Source organism: Babylonia areolata, chromosome 22, assembly GCF_041734735.1.
Source record: "Babylonia areolata isolate BAREFJ2019XMU chromosome 22, ASM4173473v1, whole genome shotgun sequence".
NCBI lineage: Eukaryota > Metazoa > Mollusca > Gastropoda > Neogastropoda > Buccinidae > Babylonia > Babylonia areolata.
The window spans coordinates 8,364,660-8,388,413 of record NC_134897.1 but is presented as its reverse complement, the minus strand read 5'-3'; the positions used below and the strand labels follow the sequence as shown (position 1 = coordinate 8,388,413).

The window sequence follows — 23,754 nt, the reverse complement described above, 5'->3', positions numbered from 1 at the left end:
ATGGAAAGACATTGCTTCACCTGCTGTTTTATAAGCTATACTTGAAATTTTCACTTGACTGTGTTGCAGGCCAAACTGTGATTCCCCTGTCAGTGACTTTGAGACACGGACGCCCAAAGGTCGAGGAAAGCGAGGCAACAGGGCAACAGGCACACCATCCAGTGACCGCTCCATCACCGAAGGCCGAAAGCTGCGCAAATCCCGGCGGGGCAGCAACAACTTCCCGGCTCCTGCAAGCCCAGCACGACCAGACAGCTCTTCGTCTGCGAAGAGGAAAGCACGTAACAATGATGAATCAGACTCAAACAAAGGAGAGAAGGGAAACGGACCCAGTAGCAATAAACGAAGTAGGTCATGTTCTCGGGGAGGGGCATCAGGCACAGAAAGTCCTACACCCCCTACGACAATCGAGTGTCCAGAGCCCAACTGTAAGAAAAAATACAAACATATCAATGGACTTCGGTATCATCAGACACATGCTCATCAGCAGCCGGCATCGGCAGCGGATGAGGACAAGGATGAAGAAGAAGACATGGACACAGACTCACGAGACTCCAGAAAGAACTCGGAGTCTCGTGATTCAAAGAAGGATCAACAAATATCCGAAAGAGCAGAACGTGCCAAAGCCAAAGAGCAGCGGCAACAGCGAGAGAAGCAGCGAGAGAAGTCTGTCGAGAAAGATTGCTCAGCAGTGGAAGACAACATTCCTCTGAAAGCATTCGCAGGCAGAGTGAGTGCTCAAAATGGAGACAAGTCCAGTAAAAACGAACCTTCAACATCTAAGAGTGTCGAGTGCAGCTCGGTGATTGCCAGCACTGTGGGTCCAGCTGTCATAAATGCGCCAAGCGCAATGCCATCGACCACCCTGACTTCTACTACTGTCAGCAGCAAAAAGAAAGATGGGGGTCCCAGCATGTCGGTCAGTCTGGCAGTGTCTAAAACTGCAGGTGCCCCGGGGCAGGTGCATCAGATAGCAGGTGTGGGGTGTCTGGGAGGCCTGCCGGTCATGGCTTCCAGCAACACTGTGCAGGCACCCGTCATTGCTGTCCCTCCTGCATCCGTGGCTTCCACCTCAACACCCATTCCCATCACTGTAGCTCCACTGGGCTCTCTGGACAGCAAGGATGGAAAGGTGGACAAATCCAAAAATAAACTGGCAGCAAGACCCATTGTCCCTGCCCCCACCTCCATGGCCATGCCTTCGCCAGGCACTGCCACTCAGGGCTTGGGCCCATCCTCTGTGCACCCACCTGTTTCCCAAGGGCTGAAGATGATTCAGCCCAAACCCACCATCATGGGAGAGTACACTAATGTCAACCCTTCTCTGGCAGAACTTAAAGAGAAAAAGAAATCCAAAAAGAAACGGGACAAGGAAGGTCTTCAGGGACAGTCTGGGGGAACATGTCCTCTCACCTCTGTCAAGGTCAGCAAAGATGACATGGGGAGATGTGATCGCCCGGCCGTCATAAAATCTGTAACCTCACCCCCTGTATCTCGCTCCATAGATGGGGCTTCCCGCAAAGAGGGTATACCCAGCATAGAAGTATCCAAACCAATTGATTCGCCACGCCCTTGTCCATCCACGCCTGGGGTTGGTCAGACTGCTACCTCTGGATCTCAAATGGCCAAAACCCCTGATCAGATGAGGTCTGTTCAGCCCCCTGGTTTGCTCAAAGTGAACTCCCCCCTCCATGTCAATGCTGGTGAACGCAAAACCCCTGTCACAGACGATGTTCAAAGCCCTGCTTATTCAGACATCTCTGATGCCAATGATTCTTCCTCGCCCCAACAGCAGGAGAGTCCCAAAAAGGACAGTGATGTGTCAGTGAAGAAAGACAGTAATAACAGCAATCCAGCTCAGGATGGTGGTAATGTGGCGCCCCCACCTTTTGGCGGGATGTATTACTACAACCGCCCCTCACCTCTCTTCTCACCCAGTGTCAACACTCCACATGCATCTCCCAACTCAAACAAACCACAAGGTCAGAAAGATGCAGAGAACAGTCAATCTGAAAACAGTCGCACAGGTACTTCAGGGAGTGAACCTTCCAAACCATCTAGTGAAGCTCCTAATCCTGAGAACAAAGACCTTTCCTCGAAAGGTTCTGCAGCCAGTAAGCCAGATAGTCAGGGGCCACCTCAGCAGCAACTCCCACCTCTTCCATCCCAGCAGCAGCAGCAGCAGCAGCAGCAACAGCAACACCAGCAGCAGCAGCACCAGCAGCAGCAGCAACAGCAACAGCAACAACAACAACAACAACAGCAACAACAGTTGTATCAGCAGCACCAGATTGAGTATCACCAAAAGTTGTTGCAAATTTACGCCCAGATCCGTTTACTCCCTCAGCAGGCACAGTCTCAATACCTTGCCGCTTATGGCATGCTGGAGCCCTATGCTCAGTGTCTGCTCAGTCAGCAGGACCCTCACTACCGTCACATGCTGGAGAGAGCTCAGGAACAGAAGCGGCTTCAAGAGCAGCAGGGGCACACGGCCAAGAGACCCGAACCTCCTGAGACCCCGACCCATAAACAGCATGGATCCAGACCACCTTCTGCAGAGCACAGAGCTACTCCTGAAGCTGGTCCCAGTGGTATTCCCAAGCTGGGCCAGCCCATGTATGTCCCACATGGTGTGGTACCTGACCGGATGAATGAGGGGAAGTCGCTCAGTGAAAGTGTTGACAATAAAGAGTCGAGAGAGCAGCAAACTCTCAGGGAGAAGCAGAACGAAAACCACCAGATTCTGAAAGAGAACATTGAGCTTAAATCTCAGATGGACAGAGGGCGCCAGGAAATGGACCTGAACCGCCAGAAGCAGGAGGACAGGCGCATGATGTATTTCCAGCAGAAGCAGATGGAACAGCATCGGTCTGCGGAAAAGCGTAAAATGGAGATGCATGGAAAGCCGCCAGAGTTGAAAAGCAATATTCCCTCTAACTTGTTAAGCTTGGAGTCAGCACGCCATGGTGGCAGCATTCCATTAGGTGCCATGAAATCGGAAGACATAAAGAAAGAACCTATTGATCATCATCGTATGAAAGACTCGTCAAGAGTGACAGACATGAAACCTAGTGTTGAGGACAAGAAGGTGATAAATGACAAGAGCAGAAGCGTACACACAGACACACCAAAATCCAAAGCTTCTGAGCAGCCTGGTATTGGCATGGCTTCTGCCTCTTCCACGTCCATGGCGTTGAGCCAGAGCTCTGCCCCTCAGGGACAGTATGCACCCTACACTTTCCCTGTTATCCCTTCCCACTATGGACACATGCAGATGGATCCTTCCCACCCCATGTACCGACAGATGGGCCCCCACATGATTGGCTATGCCACAGCTGGCCCCCCTGCCTACATCCACCCCTCTCAGCTGGGCTACCGTATGGGACCACCACCCCCTCCTCCCGTGGACGGTGAGAAAGAGGTGGGGAAGGGGGAGACCAAACCCTCAGGACCTCCTCCATCCAGTGAGGAGAGTGGCAAGGGCAGCTCGGAGGGCTCACAGCCCCCCCATTTCTACAGTCCATCTGTCCACAAAATCCATGAATTGGCTCATGAAAAGGCCCGGGTCCGACCGGGCAGTGCCTCGCCGGCACCCTCCAAGCCCGGGGATGGAGAGAGTCGGAGTAGTTCCATCTCAGCGCTGAGCTCAGGGGACAAGCAGAGAGGTTCTCCTCCTCCCCAGCGCCATCTTCACACACATCATCACACCCATGTTCTGAGCGGCTTTTACCCAACGGACCCCTCATCATTTGGTGAGAACTGAACTGTCTCACTGTCTGTTGTGCCTGTGGCAGCTGTATGCTTTTTTTCGGTTTTGTTTTTTCAGTTCAGTTGATTTTTTGTATATGAGTGTGTGTGTGCGTGCATGTGTAGAGGAGTGGTTTTCTTCAACTGATGATTTGATTTTCTCAAAATGTGTTCGATTGCATAGGGGATTTTCCCATCTTTCTTCCAGCTCTCACTAAAAAAATAAATATCTGCTTTCTTAGTTTTATTGTTTTTGTCATTATTTTGTTGTTTTTCATCTGGTGGCTGATCTGTTCTGTGTGCCTTTTCCATTGTTTGCCCATTTGTCTTTCGGGTGAGGTGATAAACAGAGGCCCCATTGCAGCATGCACTGGTGTATAAATCCCGTCCCCACCCCCACCCCCCCAAAAAACCCCAAACAACTCAACCCCTGCAGCAAGAAGAGAGTTGTCCATGGCAAAATCATAAAGAAAAATCCCATTTTATACATTCACTTGTAGACCCCCTGCTGAACCCCCCCCAACCCCCAATCCCAAGAATTAAAAAAAAAAAGTAATTAATAGTGATGCACTGCCCCTGGGGAGAGCAGTCTACATTTTGTGCAGAAAAATCGTCTGTAGCATAAGTATAATACTTTACAATGCAGTGATCAGTCTTTGTCATTGTTACTTTGTGTGGTGCATTTTGGTGAGTAATGTGATATTTGCGGGTACTTTTATACTGTTTAATGATCATTGTTTTTTAGTGAATGGATTTGTGGAAGTAATAGAGTAGATAGATAGTGGATGTGAATGAACAAGGGGTTTGGTTGAAGTCCATGATGACAGATTCCGGAGATCGAATTTAGTGAGGAGCCAGCCATGTGTTCAGGGGGGATGGCCTTTATCTTTTGTAAAACGTGACAGTAGTGTATATAAATGGTATAGTTTTTGACTGGTTGGACGCAGAGGATCGGTGATGCTTCCAGCAGACAGGAAGGAGGTGGTAGGGATGGTGGTGAATGTTTGAACAGCTTTAGGGCTTGTGCGGGGTGGGGGGGCGGGGGGGAGAGACAATTCGGGGGGGAGAGAGGAGCACTTCATCAGATAGGCTGGATGGATTTGTGTGGCCACAATCTTTCAGATTAGCTGAGGGAGCAGGCAATGGTAATTCAATACCTCCAGGGGCCGCCAGTTATTCGCCTCTCTTTCATCAAGCAGCCAACCTCAACGACTTGACAGTCCGCGATCGATTGGTCCAGGGGTGGGGGATAGGGATAGAGGAGCCTTTCTGCTTTTGTGTACTTCGATAATGGGGGAGGGGAGAGCTCTCCACTGGTGCATTGTTGGTCACGTCCTCATCATTTTTTAGAGGGGTCATGTTGCAAAAATACACCCTCTCCCAGTCTGCCCGATTTGGTGGAGATGTTATTGTAACTGAACTTTCTGAGCCTCTCTCTCTGAGTTTCCCTCTCCCCATCCTGTCCTTTTTCTGTCTTTTCCTGCCTCCTCTTCATCCTTTCTCTCTTTAACAGGAGGCATGCACAGTTAAATTTTGTGTCCGTTCAACCTCTCGCCCTCAGCACAAAAAGGAAAACTATTATCCAAGTTTCCTGTTGTTTCGTCTTGAATTGTGAGCTTTGGATTCCCTCCCTGCCCATTCCAGATGTTGCAGGCATTTCTTTTTCTTTTATTACTATTATTATTTTAAAAAAAAACAACAAAAACCTTTTTCCTTTTTATAACAAAAAGAAATAGATCGAGTGCAGCAGCTGTGTCAATAAAGTTACATTATAAACACCTCGATTTGTTTGTCGCATGCAAATCCTGACACCAGTTACCTCAGGTACATATTTGTATATTTATTTTCGATTTCACAGTTTGTGCATCACCAATCGATGTGGTAATCTTCCAAGTAATCTGCGTGCATTAAAAGAAAAAGGGGATATTAAACGAAACTTTACAGTTTGCTATGATCTGTTGTTGTGAAATCACCTTGAAGGATTTTTATTTCAGTTGAGAAAAGAGGGAGGGAGGAGGGTAGAAGGACTGTACTTATATCAGTTCATTTTTATTCATTTAGGGAAAAGAGGCAGGAGGTTGAAAATGATAATCTGAAACATTTCTTGAAACTTTTCTCTGTTGAAACTGATTTGAATTTAACGTAACGTGAATGGATGTATCGAGATGGAGACGAGAGGGAGATATCTTATGCATAGGTATTGGTTGGTTGGTTGGTTTAGCCTAAGACATTCCTTCCTTCCTTCCTTTCATTATTTAATTTACATTTGTTTATCTACTTCCTTCCTCCCTCCCTGCTCCGATGTTGATGTAACAGTGGCAGGCAGCCACAGTGTTGTACAGTGGGAAGCGGAAGCAGGCAGGCACGGCTCAGCAGAGTCCGTCTGTATGTAGCCCCATTTCCTGCCATTCCTCCCCCTCCCACTCTTTCTCCTACCCCCCTCTCTTTCTTCCCCACACCCTCTTTCTTCCCTCTCCCTTCCTATCTCACCCCTTCACTTTTTTGGGGGGGAGGTGTGTGTGTGTGTGTGTGTGTGTGGGGGGGGGTAACCCCTCGTGGGCCCCACTCTATCTTTACTTCTCTCTCTCTCTGTCCCTCTCTCTCTCTCTCTGTCCCTCTCTCTCTCTCTGTCCCTCTCTAGCCCAGACTCGCAGCAAATGTGTCGAGTTTTTGTTGGCACTGGGAAGAAGGAAAGCGTGGGGGATGGGAAGAGGTGGCGGGGAGGAGGAGGAAGAGGAGGGAGGGTGAGAGAGCGAGATGCGATAAAACATTGATGCCTTGAGCACTGTGAGCCGGGGAAAGAAGGGGGGTTGGCATGATGGCGGCGTGGCTGCACGCCAAGGGAAGGAGAGGAAGAGGGGGTGGAAAGAAAGGAGATTGGAGGGGGAGGGAGGGGGGGTGAGCCAGGAGCTGGAAAGGGAGATGTAGGGAAAAGATGTGGGTGGTGGTGAGGAGGACGGTAAAGGAGGAAGTGGAGGGCGAGAAAGAAAATGGTGGACGATTGGATGTGTGTGTGTGTGTGTGAGGGGAGGCAGGCAGATGGGAGGGGGATAGTGGTGGAGAGAGCGAGCTTGAAAGCCTATTGATCAAGTCGGCCACGGGGCCTGCCTGTGCCTTGGTCCTCTGTGCCAAAATTACAGGCAGCACGCACGGTATGCAAGTGGGGACGAGGACACACACACACATACAAACACACAGAGGACGTTCGCTCCGTCCGTCCGTCCGTCCGTCCGTCCGTCCGTCTGTCTTGAAGAGCTTTTACCTTGTCGACCTCCCTCCCTCCCTCTTTGCGCGTTGCCTTGCCCCTCCCCTTCCGTCTTTGTCTCTCCCCTGTTACCTCCTTCCATCGCTGCGCAGCACGAAAAGTCACGCGGTCAGCTTTTTTTTTCTTTCTGTTTTTTTTTTTTCCCTCGACAGTCTGGCTGCTTTTGGATTCTTCGTGTGTCTGAAAGGCAGCTGAAGAAAGGGAAAAAAGAAGGGGGGGGGGGGGGGGGGGGGGGAAGACACGGTGAAAAAAAACCAGCAAACAAATACAACCGCAGTCTCCGATTGCGCGCAGATTGCCTTGATTCTTCGGCTTGACTTACAACGACATTGCTAGAGATCTTTGTTGGGAAAGGTGAAAGGATTGGGGTTTTGCTTGTTGTTATAAATATTAATATGCAGGGTAGGCATGGACGATAAGTGATCACATTCACATTGCAGTGTGCATGACGTAAATGAATAAATCGCTTGATATTGATCTTACCTTTTTTTTTTTTTTTTTTTTTTTTTAAATGTTTCACAACAGAAAAGAAAAAAAAGAAGAAAAACAAACAAACAAACAAAAAAAAGCTCCCACAGTCCCCCATTCCTCATCGCTGTCGCAGAACTTGGTTTCAAAGACAAACAACAAATCCTTCAGCTTTGAAATGGACGAGACACTGAGTAAGATCAGAAAAAGTGGAAACAGAAGGTCATTGAAAGCAGAAGATCGTATCGATAGCGACAGAAGGATATTGTTTATTATGTAATTGCAAGCAATTTGTTCAGCACACCTCGACAATGAATATTCTGATCACAGCGTTCAGCATTTGTTTTGTTGTTTTATTTTATTGTTTTAACTTTGGTGGTCATTAGGAACGTCACAGATTATTGGGAGATAAAAAGCGGACACAAATGTATTACTGAGCATTCTGTAAGTGTAATGTTGTGATTTAATTGTTCACTTGATACCATTCCTGTTTAATTTCATACTTGGATATGTAATATATTAATTAAAAACGACGCCAAAATAAATGTGTGTGTGTGTGTGTGTGTGTGTGTGTGTGTTGGTGTTGTCCAAACGAGTGCACATGGACAGAAAGGAAGAACCTGTGGCAGTTCAGATACAAGCGTTGGCGTCACTGTGGACGTGTCGATGTAAATTATAACGGCCCCCTAACTGACAAAGCGATAACAGATGAGACAAGTTCAACAGACACTGTCCCCGCCAGGGGGGTAGCCTCACCGAACTTGCTTTCTTTATCAGAGGGGCCTTTTCAGAGAGTAAGCGAGATACAAGTCCCTGTAGCCTCGGTCTCGTCCCCATTATCTTATTTTACTGTGGCGGCCAGGCAGGCCTTCCAGTTCGACCGTAGAGAGGAGAGGGTGCTTAGATAGAGAATCTTGACAGTCACTGACGTTTGAGAGGGAGTGGGTTGGTAAAATCTGGTAGGAAGGTGGGATAGGAGGAGATGGTGGAGAGGGAAAAGGATCTTATTGGAAGGAATTGAAAAGGAACGTACGCACGTTTGTTACGGGGTCTGTTAGGGAAAGGGGGCGAGGGGGTCGTATGACCAGTTAATTCATGTATGGTAGGGTTTTCTGTTTGAAAAATCAATTAATTATGTACCACCACGATGCGCATGCACGCGCGAACAAAGAAGAGAGTGTATGTGTATTTAAACATACGAATGGGTTCCTCTCAAGAGAGAAGTTAGAACAGTGAGAAACCCCGTCACACACACACACACACACACCAAACAACCACACACCCACCAAACATAACCTCCTTATCCCTGGTCGAGACTTCGGGTGAGGCAGGCTTTCTGTTCCTCCCCGTTCTTCATTCCACATCCTCTACCTTCCTCGACCCCCCACCACCATACCCCTCCCCATCCTGTTTACTCATGCTTTCCCATCATCTTCCTTTGCAGTGTTTCCATCGTCCCCCCTTCCCCTCCACACACCCCTCCTCCCCCACGGTTATACACGCCTTCCCTACCGCTCTACTTCCACTGTCCACACACAGCATTCCTCTCACTCACTCGCTCTCCCTCCCTAGGTTGCCAGTGTGCAGGGATCTCTCCCGGTTTCCCTCCAGCTATTCTTCCTTCAATCATTGTGCCATCCTTCTTCGTGCGTGTGTTTTGCCATTGTGTGTGTGTGTGTGTGTGTATGAGTGAGCGCGCGCGCTTTTTTGGGGGGGGGGGGGGGGCTACATGTGCAGAAGCAATGGGTTCAGAGTTGAGGGGGGTGCGGGGGGGGGGTAGGTGATTTGTTTCTAGGTTTGTTGCGTGCGCGCGCGGCTTGCGCGTGTATGCAAGAGGGAAAGGAAGACAACTGCAGCAGACGTTGCTGGAAGGAAGGGTTGGGGATGGAGAAGATGAGGTGGGAAGGTGGGGGAGGGAAAAAGTGCTTTGTGTGTGTGTGTGTGTGTAAACACTACCACCTGCACGGACTAAACTATTTCTCTCTCCCCTCCTCTCCATCCTGTCTCTCGTCTCCCAGCTCCTTAGCTTTTATCACTGCACATGCCGTCTCATGCTTCACCACCACCACCACCTCAATATTTGGAGATAGGGGGAAACTGGGAGAAGGTAAGCACCCCGGGGACCCTACCCAATTTGTGCACGCAGCACATCACTTTCTGGAAGAGATTAGCACGCACGGGGGAAGGGAAAGGGGGGGGGGGTGTTGGTGGTGGAGTGGGGATTCAGAGGCGGGAAATGAAGTTGAGGGTACGGGGCAGCATACGGTTTTGTGTGTTTATATATTTGTGTAATTGCGCGTTTTGTGCTGTAAAGACGGTAAGGTTGCGGCGGGGGGGATGGGGGGGGGGGGGGAATGGGGTAACTGTTATAACTGGTATTTGTCCTTGTTCCCACCTATCGTTTAACGACTGGAAAAGGGAAGGGTAACGGATTTTTTCCCCTCGTTCTGTCCACACTCCCGTGTGTGTATGTGTGATTGCCGTGTTCTCCAAGTTACAGTTTTGGTGTCATATACTGTACCATGTCAAACTGATGCAAACTAGGCCTATGGTTTGCTCTGTTTGGCCAAATTTCGCGCGGCTAACAGTGAAAAGACGCCCCTCTTAGTCTGGCCCGCTCTTAGCCAATCAAACGCCTCTAACAGCTATAAGCGCTGAATCCTTCCTTTGGCCAAGGCTCTCCACGCCATCTTGTCAGGTTTTCGCTCTGTTTCGTCTAACGCTTTTTTTGGCTATTAAGCGTTTTCATTTGGCCTTATTTTGTTGTATGCGGCTTGCATGTATATTGTTCTTACATTCTGTGTACTCGTTTCGACTCGGCCCCCTCGATTCCTTCGTATTTTTCTGCCTCTGAGTCGATCCTGTCTTTCCTTTCTCTGTTGGGGATCGAATTGTTCGCTGGGTGCTTACGCGCGGTACCATGCCTCGTACGCCATCCTACGAAGTCAGGGATCATGATGCTGGCAGAGATACTCGGCAAGAGACTCTCCCAGGCCCGGAGCTCATGATTTCTCCCGATAGGGACCGCGGCGATGCGTCTGCAGACGCAGATCGCGGAGGGGACGCTCGTCCCGATAAAACGGTCATGAAGGGGACCGGGGGGAAAGGGATACGAGCGTCTCCTCCCGAGGTGTCCCAGCGCGAGGCGGGTGGAAGGGGGAGTAGCACGTCCTCTCTTGGTGGTGGGAACTCGCGGCTGGGTGCGGACTCCCAAGGGGAGGCCGCCCCCCGCCGTTACCCGGGTCCCCACACGGAGACGGCCCTCAGGGGCCCCAGTGGTGTTCCCCCTCCTCCCTTCTCGGTCGACCCCCCTCCCCCACCTCCTCCTGGGGGAGAAAAACATTTGGTTCCGGGGGGGGGACCTCCACTTTGCCCACCCCGGGCCAAGCCACCCCAGTCTCCCCACGGGAGGGGATTCGGGGCGCGTGGCAACCTGCTCTGCAGGTCTCCCCGCTATCCGGCCGGTCTCCCCTGCTGGGGGAGTCCCGCGCATGTCAGGCGGTTCCAGGCAGTCAGACCGCCGGCCTTTCGGCCTGTCTGACACCCAAGTCGGACCTGACCTCCCTCCGACTTGGCCAGGTTTTTCCCTTCACCGAGGTCAAGGCGCCAGTGACCCTTGGGGCTGGGGTCACGGGATGGCACCACGGGTGGTATCCCCCATTCTACCCGTACTGGGGTGCACCTATGGTGCATGCTGGGTTCCCGGGAGGACCAGGGACTAACCCCTGGTCCGCTCCCCACCGGACCCAACCCAGCACAGACCACAGAGTGACACACACATCCCCGACAAGAGGGATTGACTCCTCGTCGGGCAGGTCGAGCTCCTCGACCAGTATTAACACTACAGCCTCGAATCGGTCCTCTGTCAGCACGCAGGTGACCTCCACGGTCACTATGGCTTCCTTTTCAGGACCGACGGCAGCTGATGGGCCCCGCTCAGCCCGTGGGAGCCTACTGTTCCCACCTACCCAGCCCTCGGTCCTAAAAGGAGATGAGTGGGTGTTTGTCCCCTCACAGCACTCGTGGGTCCCTCTGGCGTCCAGGGACGCTCTCTCTGAGAAGGTGTGGCACCCACCATCCCAAGCATGGTTGGACCTACGGTCCACACACTCCCCACCCTCTTCAGGTGTCAAGGACATAACAGAGGAGACCAGGGTCCCTGCTCGGGATCGCCCCAGCTCATCCCGCTGGGCTGACCACAGCCCACAGGACGCCCCCGTGGGTACATCCACTTGGGATGGCACCCAGCAGGGGATGGACTGTGAACAAGAGGGACAGCCCCTGTCTTCGGATGAGGACGAACAAGCGGATGACCACTCTTCGCCCCCATCCCAGTGCGACAGATGGAGCCCACGCCTCCCTAGGGACCAGCCTGAACCAAACTCGGACTTTGCCGAGCTCGAACTGACCCTCCCCAATAGGGTCACGCATGCTGAATCAGTCCCTCAGGCAACTTTGTCACCCTTAACCCTTCTACGGTCAGGTGACTCTAACTCCAGAACCACAAGGCGACTCAGAGTGCCAGAAATGGCTCAGGAGTGGCTTAATAAGCCAGCCCGCACCATCAGGGGTGCTGCTTCCATCCCTCCTCCAGGCAGGGAGTCCCTATCTGCCCCGGGCGCTTTTGCCCCAGGCAAGTTCCTTAAAGATCCCTCCAAGGGAGGAGTGTGGTCCTGGTACACACAGGACCACCCTGCCTACAGGGAAGCAGAGCCCTCCGCGCAGGACAGGATGTTGGTCTCACAGCGCACCACCTTCCCCACCTCAGCTACTCTTCCCTTTAAGACATTTGCAGAGTGGGACAAACTGGCCCGCCGCTGCCTCCTCGAGGTTTCCACGGCTTATGCCTTCTTTGACGCGTTCCTCCACAGAGCCAATGAGCTGTGGGAACGACGTCCAGTTCAGCAGGACACGGAGTCTCCTTCCTCTGGCCTGCCTGGCCTCTTCTCAGACCCGAGGTTAAACACTTTTGGCAATCGAGTAGCGTCTGGTCTCACGGCAGCTGCAGACGCAGCTACCAGCCTTCACTTCAATACTGTGCTAGCGCGGCGGGATGCTGTTCTCCGCCTCTCTAACATTCCAGTAGAGGAGAGGGCTGCCCTGCGGTCCATCCCAGCACAGCAGCACTCCCTCTTCGGCCAGTATGCGCCGCATTTTGTCAGCCATAGGGCAGAGACAAACAGGGAGGTGGCCTCATATTTAGCCCACTCCTCCCAGGGGCGCCAGGGTTCTATGCCATTGAAGAGACCCGCCACCAGGGCTCCTCCATATACCTCGCCTCCTAAGTCAAAGCGGCGTGCTCAGAATCAGCGGCAGAGGAACAAACCACCTCATGGCCGTCCAAGCCGTCCGGCCATGCCCAAGGCCAGAAGGCAGCACCCCCAATGACTGGGCCCCGATTCAGCAATGCCAGTCGTTCAGCCCCTCCAAGTAGGAAACTTGTCCCGGCACGCTCATCAGTGGCGTGCTCTGGGACTCAATGACTGGATTGTTTCGGTGCTAGAGTCGGGGTACATGCTCCCTTGGGTGGGGGACCGCCCCCCTCTAAGATCCACTCCTCCTCCTTATGTGCCCAGCTCGATGGAGCAGGAGAGCGTCTTAGAGAAAGAGATATCGCACCTACTCCTCATAGGGGCGATATCTCAACTCTCGGACCCGGGCCCCGGTTTTTACGGCCGGTTGTTCGTGATTCCAAAAGTCTCCGGAGGGTGGAGACCAGTCCTGGACTTGTCCCCCCTCAACAGATTCCTCCCCAAGATGAAATTCAAGATGGACACACAGGCACAGATTCGGGAGACCATGCAACGGGGAGATTGGGCGACGTCCATCGATCTGAAAGATGCTTATTTCCATATCCTCATCCACCCGGCATCCCGCCGGTACCTGAGGTTCATGTGGAGGGACAGAGTGTTCCAGTTCTCTGTCCTCCCATTTGGTCTGTCCCTTGCCCCTTTCCTGTTTACCAAGGTGGTGCGGGAATTGGTGTCAGTCGTCCGGTCGGAGTCCATTCGGTTCTGTGTGTACCTGGACGACTGGCTTATTCTGGCCCAGTCACAGGCTCTGTGCCAGAGTCATACAGACAGACTTCTAGACCTGTGCTCCCAACTGGGCTTCATCACGAACCAGGAGAAATGCGATCTGTCCCCGAGCCAGTCCTTCGACTTCTTAGGGATGAGATTCGACACGCGGTCTATGACAGTCTCTCCGACGCCAGATCGGTGGGACCGTCTGGCAGGCCTCCTCAACCACTTGCACCATTCCTCCCAAGCAACAGCGCGGACACTTTCTTCCCTCCTGGGCATGATGGAGTCCATGGCACCTCTCATCCCTCTGGGCAGGGTTCTCAAGCGCCCTCTTCAGAGGGCACTCAGGCTACGGTGGTCCCAGAGCACTCGGCCATGGGATACCCGGATATGTCTGGGAGAGTGGTTCCTCGAGGTGACATCAGAGTGGTTAACCACCCCTCTTCTGACACAGGGGGTGCCCATAGCCCCACCTACTCTTCAGGTGGCACTATTCACAGACGCCTCCTCCATGGGCTGGGGAGCCCACATGGACTCACTCCATGCAGCAGGGACTTGGTCCCCGGAGGAGCGCCTATGCCACATCAATGTTCTGGAACTGGAGGCAGTTCGCAGGGCTCTCCAGCACTTCATGGCGGAGGCCAACGACAAGACCATTCGCTTGTTCACGGACAATACAACAGTCGCATGTTACGTGAACAAATGGGGGGGGAGCGCACTCGGCAGACCTCTCTCTGCGGACCGAGGCTCTCCTCCGTTGGTGCCACAGCAAGGGCATTGCACTTTCAGCGAGACACATAGCAGGGAAAGACAACATTTTGGCAGATGCTCTCAGCAGGTCCAAGAGTGTCATACACACAGGGTGGACCCTGGACAAGGACACCCTGCAAGGAGTGTGGGAACAGTGGTTCCGGCCGATGGTGGACCTGTTTGCGACAAGGTTCAGCAAGAGACTTCCCACTTACGTCTCTCCGGTCGCCGACCCAGAAGCATGGGCAGTGGATGCTCTCTCTCTAGACTGGAGCAGTCTCATTGCCTACGCGTTTCCTCCCTTTCCAATCCTGTCCAAGGTGATTCGGAAAGCCAGGTTGGAACGCCCGCAGATGATCCTCATTGCGCCGAAATGGCCAGCCCAGCCTTGGTTTCCGGTCCTTCAGTCTCTGACACGTGTTCCACCACTGGAACTGGAAACCAAACCTCATCTGCTGAGGCAGCCTCGTTCGGGCATTCCTCACTCCAATCCTCAAATGCTCCACCTGCACGCGTGGCAGCTGTGCGGGCGGAACTGTCAGCATCACCATTGAAGTCTTCCACCCCTCGGTCAGCCTCTGTGTCGGCCGCGCTGACCAAGGGGGGTGCCTCCTCCGACCTCCTCTCCATAGTCTCCAAAGCCAGGAGGGAGGGAACAGAGACTTTGTATGACTTTCGCTGGAAGAAATGGCTGAGTTGGTGTACAGCTCAGAACATTCCCCCTACTAACCCTACGAGCATGCAGCTGGCCAATTTTCTGGCTCACTGCTCCTCGGTTCTCAACCTGTCTGCTAGTTCTGTGAGAGGGTACAGGTCTGCCATGTGTACCACTATCAAACAGCTAGGTGGTCCCGCTTTTGAAGCTGATTTCCTGCTCAGAGAAGTGGCTAGGGGCGCCTCTCTGAAGGAAGCTAGGAATCCCAGAAGAGTGCCCCTCTGGGACTTGTTCCTGGTGCTGGATTTCATTCGAAAACAGCCCTTTGAGCCATTGGGGACTATTCCTTTTGACCTGCTCACTCTCAAGACCACTTTCCTTCTGTTGCTGGCCACGGGCCGTCGTAGAAGTGAGATTCATGGTCTTAGTGGTATGCCACAAGATCTAGCATTCCACAGAGATGGTTCCATCACTCTTCGTTTCCTTCCAGAGTTTCTGGCTAAGAACCAAGACCCTGAGGTCCCTTCCCCCTCTCTGAGGGTCAGACCTTTGTCTGATATTCTTGCCCAAGATGATGAAGATAGGCATCTCTGCCCCGTTCGGTGCCTCAAATACTATTGCAATAGGTCTCGCCATAGGCGTTCTTCTCAGAGGCGCCTTCTCATCTCCCTCAATGAGAATTACAAGAAAGATATCGCTGGGTTTCCCAAGTCATTCGTAGAGCCTACTCTCATGCACACAAGGATCTCAGTTGTCTTAATCCCAGAACACAGGAAGTGCGGGCCATAGCTACTTCGGCTGCTTTCCAGCACTCGGTACCACTGCAGCATGTCTTGGAGGCAGCCTTCTGGCGGTCGGAGAATCCCTTCATCAACTTCTACCTCCGGGATTTCCGTATGACCAGGGCTGACGGTTCCAAGGGGATTTCCTTTGTCGTGGCTAACACTGCCGTCTCAGTTTCAAGGGCTCCCCATACGAACCAGTAGGCGTTGCCCTCCTCCATTTGCTTTAAATTCTGCATCAGTTTGACATGGTACAGTATATGACACCAAAAGGAGGAGTTTGTATTATACAAACTCGAATGCCCGCCCGTCCGTCCCCGCGTCTCCGCCGTGGTTCTCATGGGGCATTTTCGTTCATGGCCACGGAATGATTCAGCGCTTATAGCTGTTAGAGGCGTTTGATTGGCTAAGAGCGGGCCAGACTAAGAGGGGCGTCTTTTCACTGTTAGCCGCGCGAAATTTGGCCAAACAGAGCAAACCATAGGCCTAGTTTGCATCAGTTTGACATGGTAAGTATATGTAAACAACAAACATGGAGTATAATACAAACTCCTCCTTTATGTGGGAGGGGTGGTTTTGCGACCTTTATTAATTTTATTATACTAAACATTATCCTCATCGGCTCGTGTCATATTCAACATTGGTACTGCACACGCGCACGTACCTTCGCAACCTGCACACACACACACACAACGTGTCTGCATTATTTCGAAAATGATTTATTTGTGCCAGAACAAGAATCAGACGGCAACAGAGCGAGACTCGTTCATTAAACCACATTCAACGCGAAATGGAGAGAGCAGGGAAGGTGGAGTGAATGAGTTCATCAGTGTGACAAGATTGATCAGACAGCTAAGAAAGGTGGGGGTGGGGGTACGCAGGGTCTGATTGGCTTTGTTGGCGATAATGGAAGGAAGGGAAGAAAGAGAGGTTGGGTCTAATCAGTGGCATCATCGGCAGAAAAAGAAGGAAAATGGGAAGGAAAGAAAACTTGCTTGGAATAATGGACATGAGAAAGAATAGTGTGCATCTGAAATGTGAAGCACCCAAGACAACTATTGCATGCGGGCCTGACAGTTCTAGCTTGGAACTATAAATAATGTATTGTGCACAGGGTCAATGAACACCATCATATACGTCAAGAGGTAGTGGAGCAGGAAGGATGGGGCTTGGGAGATTGGGACACACGACACGAGAGTGGCTCTCTGTAATGCAGAGGTGTGTTGGCACAAGCAGGAAAACGTCATACATAGACCTTACAAGGTAAACCGTTAAAAACAAAAAAAACAAACAAAAAAAAAAACCGTTTTGTCTTGAGCAACTACTTGTCTTGATTTGAGGAGGGGGAGGGTCGGGATGGATGGATGGATGGGGGTTGAGGATGTGACAGTGAAGGAAAGAAATGACCCGTTTGGTTTGTGTTCAAGAGAAGCGTGCATTTTAATATCTTCTGCTGCGGAAAACTTGAGTTAACTTCACATGAAAAAGCGAAAGGGAGAGGAATGCAAGTTAACCTGCTCAAAAAAAAAAAATTACTGCGTTTTATGAGAACCCACATCTCGTGACAGAATGGGGGGGGGGGGGGGGGGGGTGAGCGTAGGAAAAGAGCAGGAAATAAAGAAAACTACTGCTGTCACAGCCCCAGACACTTCGTAGTACCAAGGTATTAACGGCAGGAGATAACAGATCTTTGGGGGGGGGGGGGGGGGGTTGGAAACAGCTGCCCTCGCCGCGTTACCAACGATGTAATACTAGCCCCCCCTCGCTATTTCGCCGCGCCGCACATGCTTTACTCGGCACCTCATCGTTTCTCCAGCGTGCGCTCTCTTGTTTCTCTTTGAGAATTGTCTGTCTGTCGTGTTGATCAGATGGCTAGTGGCAGGATGAGCCAACACCTGCCGGGGTTCTCGGGTCTTTTATCTTGGTCCTGGCCCTGGTTGTGTATCGACTTCTTGTCCCGGGGGTTCTGACAGCGGATAAGCCAGGAATGAGCCCATGAGGAGATAATACTGAAAGGAAGAATGCGGTGAAGAAGGTGGCTTTCTTTCCCTCACCCACCCCCTATCCTCAACTATCTCCCCCTGGTTGTTTTTTTCTTCTTCTTCAGTCGACCAAACCATGAGTGCAGATGTTTATTAAAAGAAAAAGAGCATGTTATTTTAAACGCGAGACATCTCTTTCAAAAACGAATTCCACTTGAAAAAAAGGAAAGGTGTTTACCATTTGTAACAGTTAAGCTATTAATGTGCTTCCAAACCGTTCCTCCCCAATGTTCGCGATCGGCGAGGTGATGGGATTAACTGGGTGCAAGAAGTTAGCTTATGTGGCCAGTGGGCGAATTAGCAGCGACCAGTAAAACTGTTCGTTTCAGTTAATCTGCAAATTGTCAGCGTTTCACATGCCAAGAGTGAGCCTTCTACTGCTTGTAACAGTCCCGTATTCCAACCCCCCTTCCCCATCTGTCCCAGCTTACCACTTAACTGGATAGATAAGACCTGATACACTATATCCCCGCCAGACACGTAGACAGAGTAAAAAAAAAAAGTAAAAAGAAAAAAAAAAAGGGGGGGGGGGGGAAGAGTGGGGTGGAGACCTATTGATCGATTGTCGTCCGTCTGTGCTCCCCCAACCCCCTTACTTTCTGTTGTACCATCACCCCCTCCCTTCCCATCACCATTTTTTTTTTCCTTCTCTTTCCCTGTGAATGTTTAAAAGACTTCGATTCAACTTTCTTCCCCATATTCAGCGTGGTTTTCAGTACATACAGCTTTCCCTTTGTGCTGAGTGAGACTTGAAAGCCGAGTGTTCAGCATTAAAATATGTGAACGGTATTTGCTTGAGAACCGTGTTCTGGTGTTTGGAGAAAAAGAAATAAGCGTAGTTGCCTACTAGTTGGTGGTTAGGACAACAGGAATACAGGGAGTGGTGTTGGGGGGGTCAAGGGGCGTGTGTGGAAGTGCTTTAATAAATTTCGTATCACTGTACACGCAAAACAGAGCAAGAGCAAAATCGTTTTATACAGTGAAAATATAGTGAAGACAGACTCCAAGGCCAAATCGTAGTTTGATATTGGATTGGGACATGACTTGCCCACCACTATAAACTACCTTGAAAAACATTTCTAAGACCACACTGGGATTGATTTAAACGGCGTTTTGTTTCAAAATATCACAGTGCAAGAAAAAAATTAGAGAGGAACCGAGGTTCCATAGACTCCACGCGAGCCAAAAGAACAGACAACACACAAAGCCTGTTATGACACCAGTGCTGTTCTCCTGTTACGGCCATATCTTCCAGTAATTCCTTTCTCATCTGCTTCCAGTTCACATGACTCATGGAAATTCATTTAAAAGCAACATCAAAATAATCGAGATGGACTTAACCCTGGATTCTAGGTTTTTTCAGCATAGAACATATGTTGAAAAAATTCCAAAGTTCGGAAAGAAGAAGAAAAAGTTCTCTCCTCTCCTTTTGTCCCGTGTCCGATGAACAGCGATCGCTGGCAAAGGAGAGGCAGGGAACTTTTTTTTCCCCAAGCTCATACCACCATATTCTTACCTAAACACTTCGACGGGTGCTATAAGCCTTATGGTTAAAGCGCTGGGCACTCAACTCTGACCCAAATACAGGTCATCAGCCGTTTGCTGCAGACCGTCACTTCTAGCCCAGATGACTTTGGACACCTGGGAAGGAAGTAGGGCCCTTAACGAACAGCTCTGATGACCTATCTGTATAGGGGAACTTGCCCCTTAGCCGAGCACCCACTGCCCTCCAAGGATGTACCCACCCGGTGTCTGCACCCTACCGACGTGGGGCACATTTTTGTGGTTCGAGCCTTTCAGTTACCAAGACTTGTCCTCTCGGCCCATGCATTAGGGAGGGGTCCTATAACATGGTGTGTGAGAGGGGGAGTGTTTAGACTATAGAGTGGGGGGTGGTTTGGAGGGGGAAATTGGGGGTAGGAGTGGAGAGGTGAGGTTTGGGGGAGTGGGGTGGGGGTGGTGTTAAGTGGAGGATATGGATCGACTAGTAGTAGAGGTCCATGTAAGGACTAAGGATTTTTACTCCTTCATTGTTGGTCTGTTAATCATTCGGATGAGATGATAAATCGAGGTTTCGTGTGCAGTATGCACATGTAAATTCCTGGGGGCTGCAGACCAGTTTTCATCATCTTCCTGCCCGCGTGGGCTTTTTGTTTCAGTCAGTTGTATCCGATTAGGAAAAGTGGGGAGCAGATCAATAACGGATGTTCACAAAAAGATTAAAAAATACTTCACAGAAGGATTAAAATAATATTTAACCCTAAATACATACAAACAAGCACTGTAAAAATGGACAGCTTATGTCCATCCGGGTGTTTACAATGACACTTCCTTTATCGCCAAAACAGCACATACATCATAGACTGCAAGGGAAGGGAGAGAGTAACGAGGTTCGTTGGCAAAAAAAAAAAAAAAAAAGGAGTGGACTTGGATCAGACGAGTCTAGAGTTCCTGTCATGCATGAGAAAGGTGTGGATCGGGTATCTGCCCTACAATCCACAACTCGGGGCCCGTCCAGCAGTGTTTGCCCCGAGATCCAGGCCGAGACGGTGCAGACTGGTTTCTAGGTGGACAGGACAGAGCGTCCTAACGTGGGTAATGTTGCCTGTCTCAAAACCGAGGAGCCGTCCAAGCCTAGCACACGTACTATTCGTCAGTCACAGACAACTGTTAAGATTAGCCCCTCCCTCTCGATGGCGTCAACCAAGAAAAAGGGTACGGGGTCAATAATCTCCAATAGTGCGTGGGTCAATAGTGTGGCCAGTGCGCAAGTTGTCATGGAAACGAATCATCTTTTCATGGTGCATAATGCTTTTGTCGTCTTTGCTCATGGCTGGGTTTTGGATTTCCTTTATTTTCCTTTGTGATTTGACATTTTGTTCACATGAACAGATAGAGCAGAAAAGTACTGTTTTGCAAGTGGCATCAGATTCACTGTGGCCAGTGACTGACAGGCACCGTTTTGTTGTTTTCATTTTCTCTCTCTTCCCAGTCAATATCAATTGAGAGAGCTGAAGCAGAAAAAGGTTGGGCAATGTTTGGTGAAATAGCTGAAATTGTGCGATTCCAGCTTTCTTCTTTCATCCCCATCTTTTCTGAGTATTCATATTTGATTGTATAGTAGATTATTCCATGTTTTGTTAGAACTTCATCTGAAGTTCTGGTTTGTGCTGCAGTAGACTTTTGAACCTGAGGTATTAAAAAATATGTATAGTTACAAATTTTTTTTTTTGGTTACAGTTCCAGTTCCAGCCATGTTTGCAGCCAATGCCCATGGTGCTGCCCCACCGCCTGCCCCTCCTGCCTTGCAGCCGCCGCCGTTCAGCAAGTGAGGCATGGTACCATGTGAATGGAGTTCAGTCTGGTGATGGTGGAGCTAGCCCCTTTATCAGGCTGGGTGGTGACCAGGCTGCAGTGTTCTGACAGGGGAACCATCCATCCAGTCTCCGGTTTGCTTGCAGACTGTGCATTCCGCTCCCCTGTGTGGCGTGTTTTGTTGGAGTTTTTGTTTTTGTTTTGTAAGTGGGGGAACTGTATGGATTTTTTTTTTTTAACCACATTTTGAATGGGGGTCTTGTTGGTGTCTTGTATGGAAATTGATCCAAACAATGCTTTGCCCCCTTTTTTTTTTCTTTTTTAATGTGGCTCGGTCCTGCACATTTCATATTTTGTAAATCATTTCCTTTCTTACCATTTTACTGAAAGGGGTCACTTCTGGTGGCTTGCGATCAGATACGTTGCTCATGGTTTGTTGCACCAACCCTGGCTTTGTGCTCGAGAACATGTTGGAAGAGCAGGTATTTCAAGTGCTGAGCTTTCTGTCAAGTATTTCCCTTGCGACATCAGTTTCCATGTAGTCTGATGTATATAAAACTGCATCTGTATGAAGGGGAAAAAAGTGCAGATTATTAATTATTCAAGGCGGGTTAGCTCTGGTACTGTGCTGTTGGGTCTTGCTTATCTGTGACCTGAAATTATAAAAGAAAAAAAGTTAATAATGAAACTAATTTAGAGCACTGTGCACAAAGGTAATTCAAATGACACTGCTTCCAGACAAACAGTAAAAAAAACCCTCACACATGCAGTGTATACATAATGTACCACACACTCACATCATTCACCATTTTACTCAATTGGCACAGAAAAAAAAAAGGGAAAAGAAAAGAAAAAAGATGTTACGGACACAGTGATGTGCTCAGATGGCTTGATTAAAAAAAATATATATATAATTTTCTTTCAAATATGAATCTGTTTATATAGAATTACTATTTTAGATTTTTGTGTATGTTTGAACACATGCTTAAGTTGCATGTCTTGACGGGTACCATAAAGGTTCTGTTTTGCGTTTTGGGGGTCCATACAGGCTCTGAACAAGTATTGGAATTCAACAACTAGTTTTTCTAGGCCTGGAAATGCAGATGTCATAAACTCGCAGAACTGGAAATATTGAGCCTAAGACTCATAACCATTCATTCATGATAAAAGGACGTTTGTTTTTCTGCCCCATCATGAACCGTTTCAGTGGCATTACACCCACACTGCTCATTCTGAGATTCGGATGTCAGTCCAAGGGAACTATTGATGTTGGGTCAGCAGGGAGGCCACACACAAGAGGAGACCATGCACTGCTGCTGAGTCTCTTAGGCAGTGTTGAGTAGTGCATGTTCTGTTTTATTGCACAACAGGACATCGCCTACTAACGAGACTAATCCCTTATTTGCTGAGTTAGACTAAGTCTAAATAAATTGGTAATGCTGTGTGGGGGACAAAAAATGTGCTGAAAAAAGTTGTGGAATTTTGAAATTCTGAACCTGTGTGGACCCCTGGGAAAATTTTTTTTAGGTTCCATTTCTTTCCATATTCTTTCTCCTACTATGATTTGTAAACAACTAGCAAACTTAGCCTGGTCACTAACCCTGCCACCCCCTCCCCCCCCAAAAAAAATGAATAATTCAAATCACGCACAACTGACCCTAACTTTTCATCATTATTCCCCTGTCTCCCTTTCCATGCTTGTCCAGAACCGATTCACCCCTGGGACCCTCTCCCCAACCCCCTTTTCCCCCCCAAGTTTTGTTTTTGTTATTTTTTAACCCCAGTCATCTTGTGAAAGCCAGCGCTTACAAAGAAAAAAAAAAGTTCATGTTTCCCATCGATTTCACCACCCACCCACTTTGTTTTGTAGGCAGCAGTGTACATCGTTAATGTGGCAATGATGGATTCATGTATGGCTCGGCAGCAATATAGCAGAGATAATGGCTATAGAATGAGTGAGCGTGTGTGTACAGATATCTCTTGCCTTTCCCCCATTTTTCTTTTTTTCATTCACTATCCAGAGGCCCTCTTTTGGATTGAAGCCAGTCAGTATGTTCCCCCTCCACACAACCCCTCCCCAAAGAAGAAGAAAAAAAAAAAAAAAAGAAAACCAAAAAGGAAGAAAAAAACAACAAACGTATCTCGGTTTGTTACACAACTCCGTTTACTGGGAACTCGCTCACACCTTTTCTCTCTCCGTTTTGTGTCATGCTTTTTTTTTTTTTTTTTTTTCTTTTTCTTTTTTTTTTTTTTTTTTAAAGAGGGAGGAGGAACCGGGGTTTAAAAAAAAAAAAAAGTAAAAAAAAAAAGAGTCTCCCCTCCCTTCCAGAATTATCTTCCTCGCCCCAGTCCCCTCTTTTTCCTGCTTTTCTTTTCTTCTTTTTTAACTTTTTTTTTTTTCCACCACTACTTCCCAAAGTTATATTTCTAACCCTCCACCCCCCACTCCCTCCCCTTTCCATATGTACCCGACGGCCCCATTGCACGCTGCAGTAGTTGAACGAGTTTGACGGCAAAGTTGTTTCTCTCTCACTCCCGATTGAGTGAATGACGTTTGTTGGGTGAATGCTCTTTCCCCCTCACCCCCTTCAATAAATCCCTTAGCCTGTGTAAAACGAAATGACGACAATGGTGTGAAAAAAGTGCTCTGACGGCGTACGACTCACCCAGGAGTTTGTATAACTCCACGCCCTTCCCCCCCCCGTTT

At 49.6% G+C, this 23,754-nt stretch overlaps 1 protein-coding gene across 2 annotated transcripts in view; it reads left to right on the top strand.

Moving 5' to 3' along the window:
- Positions 1-23,164, top strand: part of LOC143297445 (uncharacterized) — a 41,347-nt gene extending 18,183 nt beyond the window's left edge. The window contains exons 5-6 of one of the 2 annotated variants that reach the window (XM_076609817.1): positions 70-3,752; positions 20,979-23,164. In XM_076609817.1, coding sequence (XP_076465932.1) covers positions 70-3,752; positions 20,979-21,064 — 3,769 coding nt within the window. In that variant the 3' untranslated portion in view covers positions 21,065-23,164. Of the gene's footprint in view, positions 1-69; positions 3,753-20,972 lie in introns of both variants that reach the window. The other variant, XM_076609816.1, reaches the window with a different exon arrangement.
- Positions 23,165-23,754: the final 590 nt, after the last annotated feature.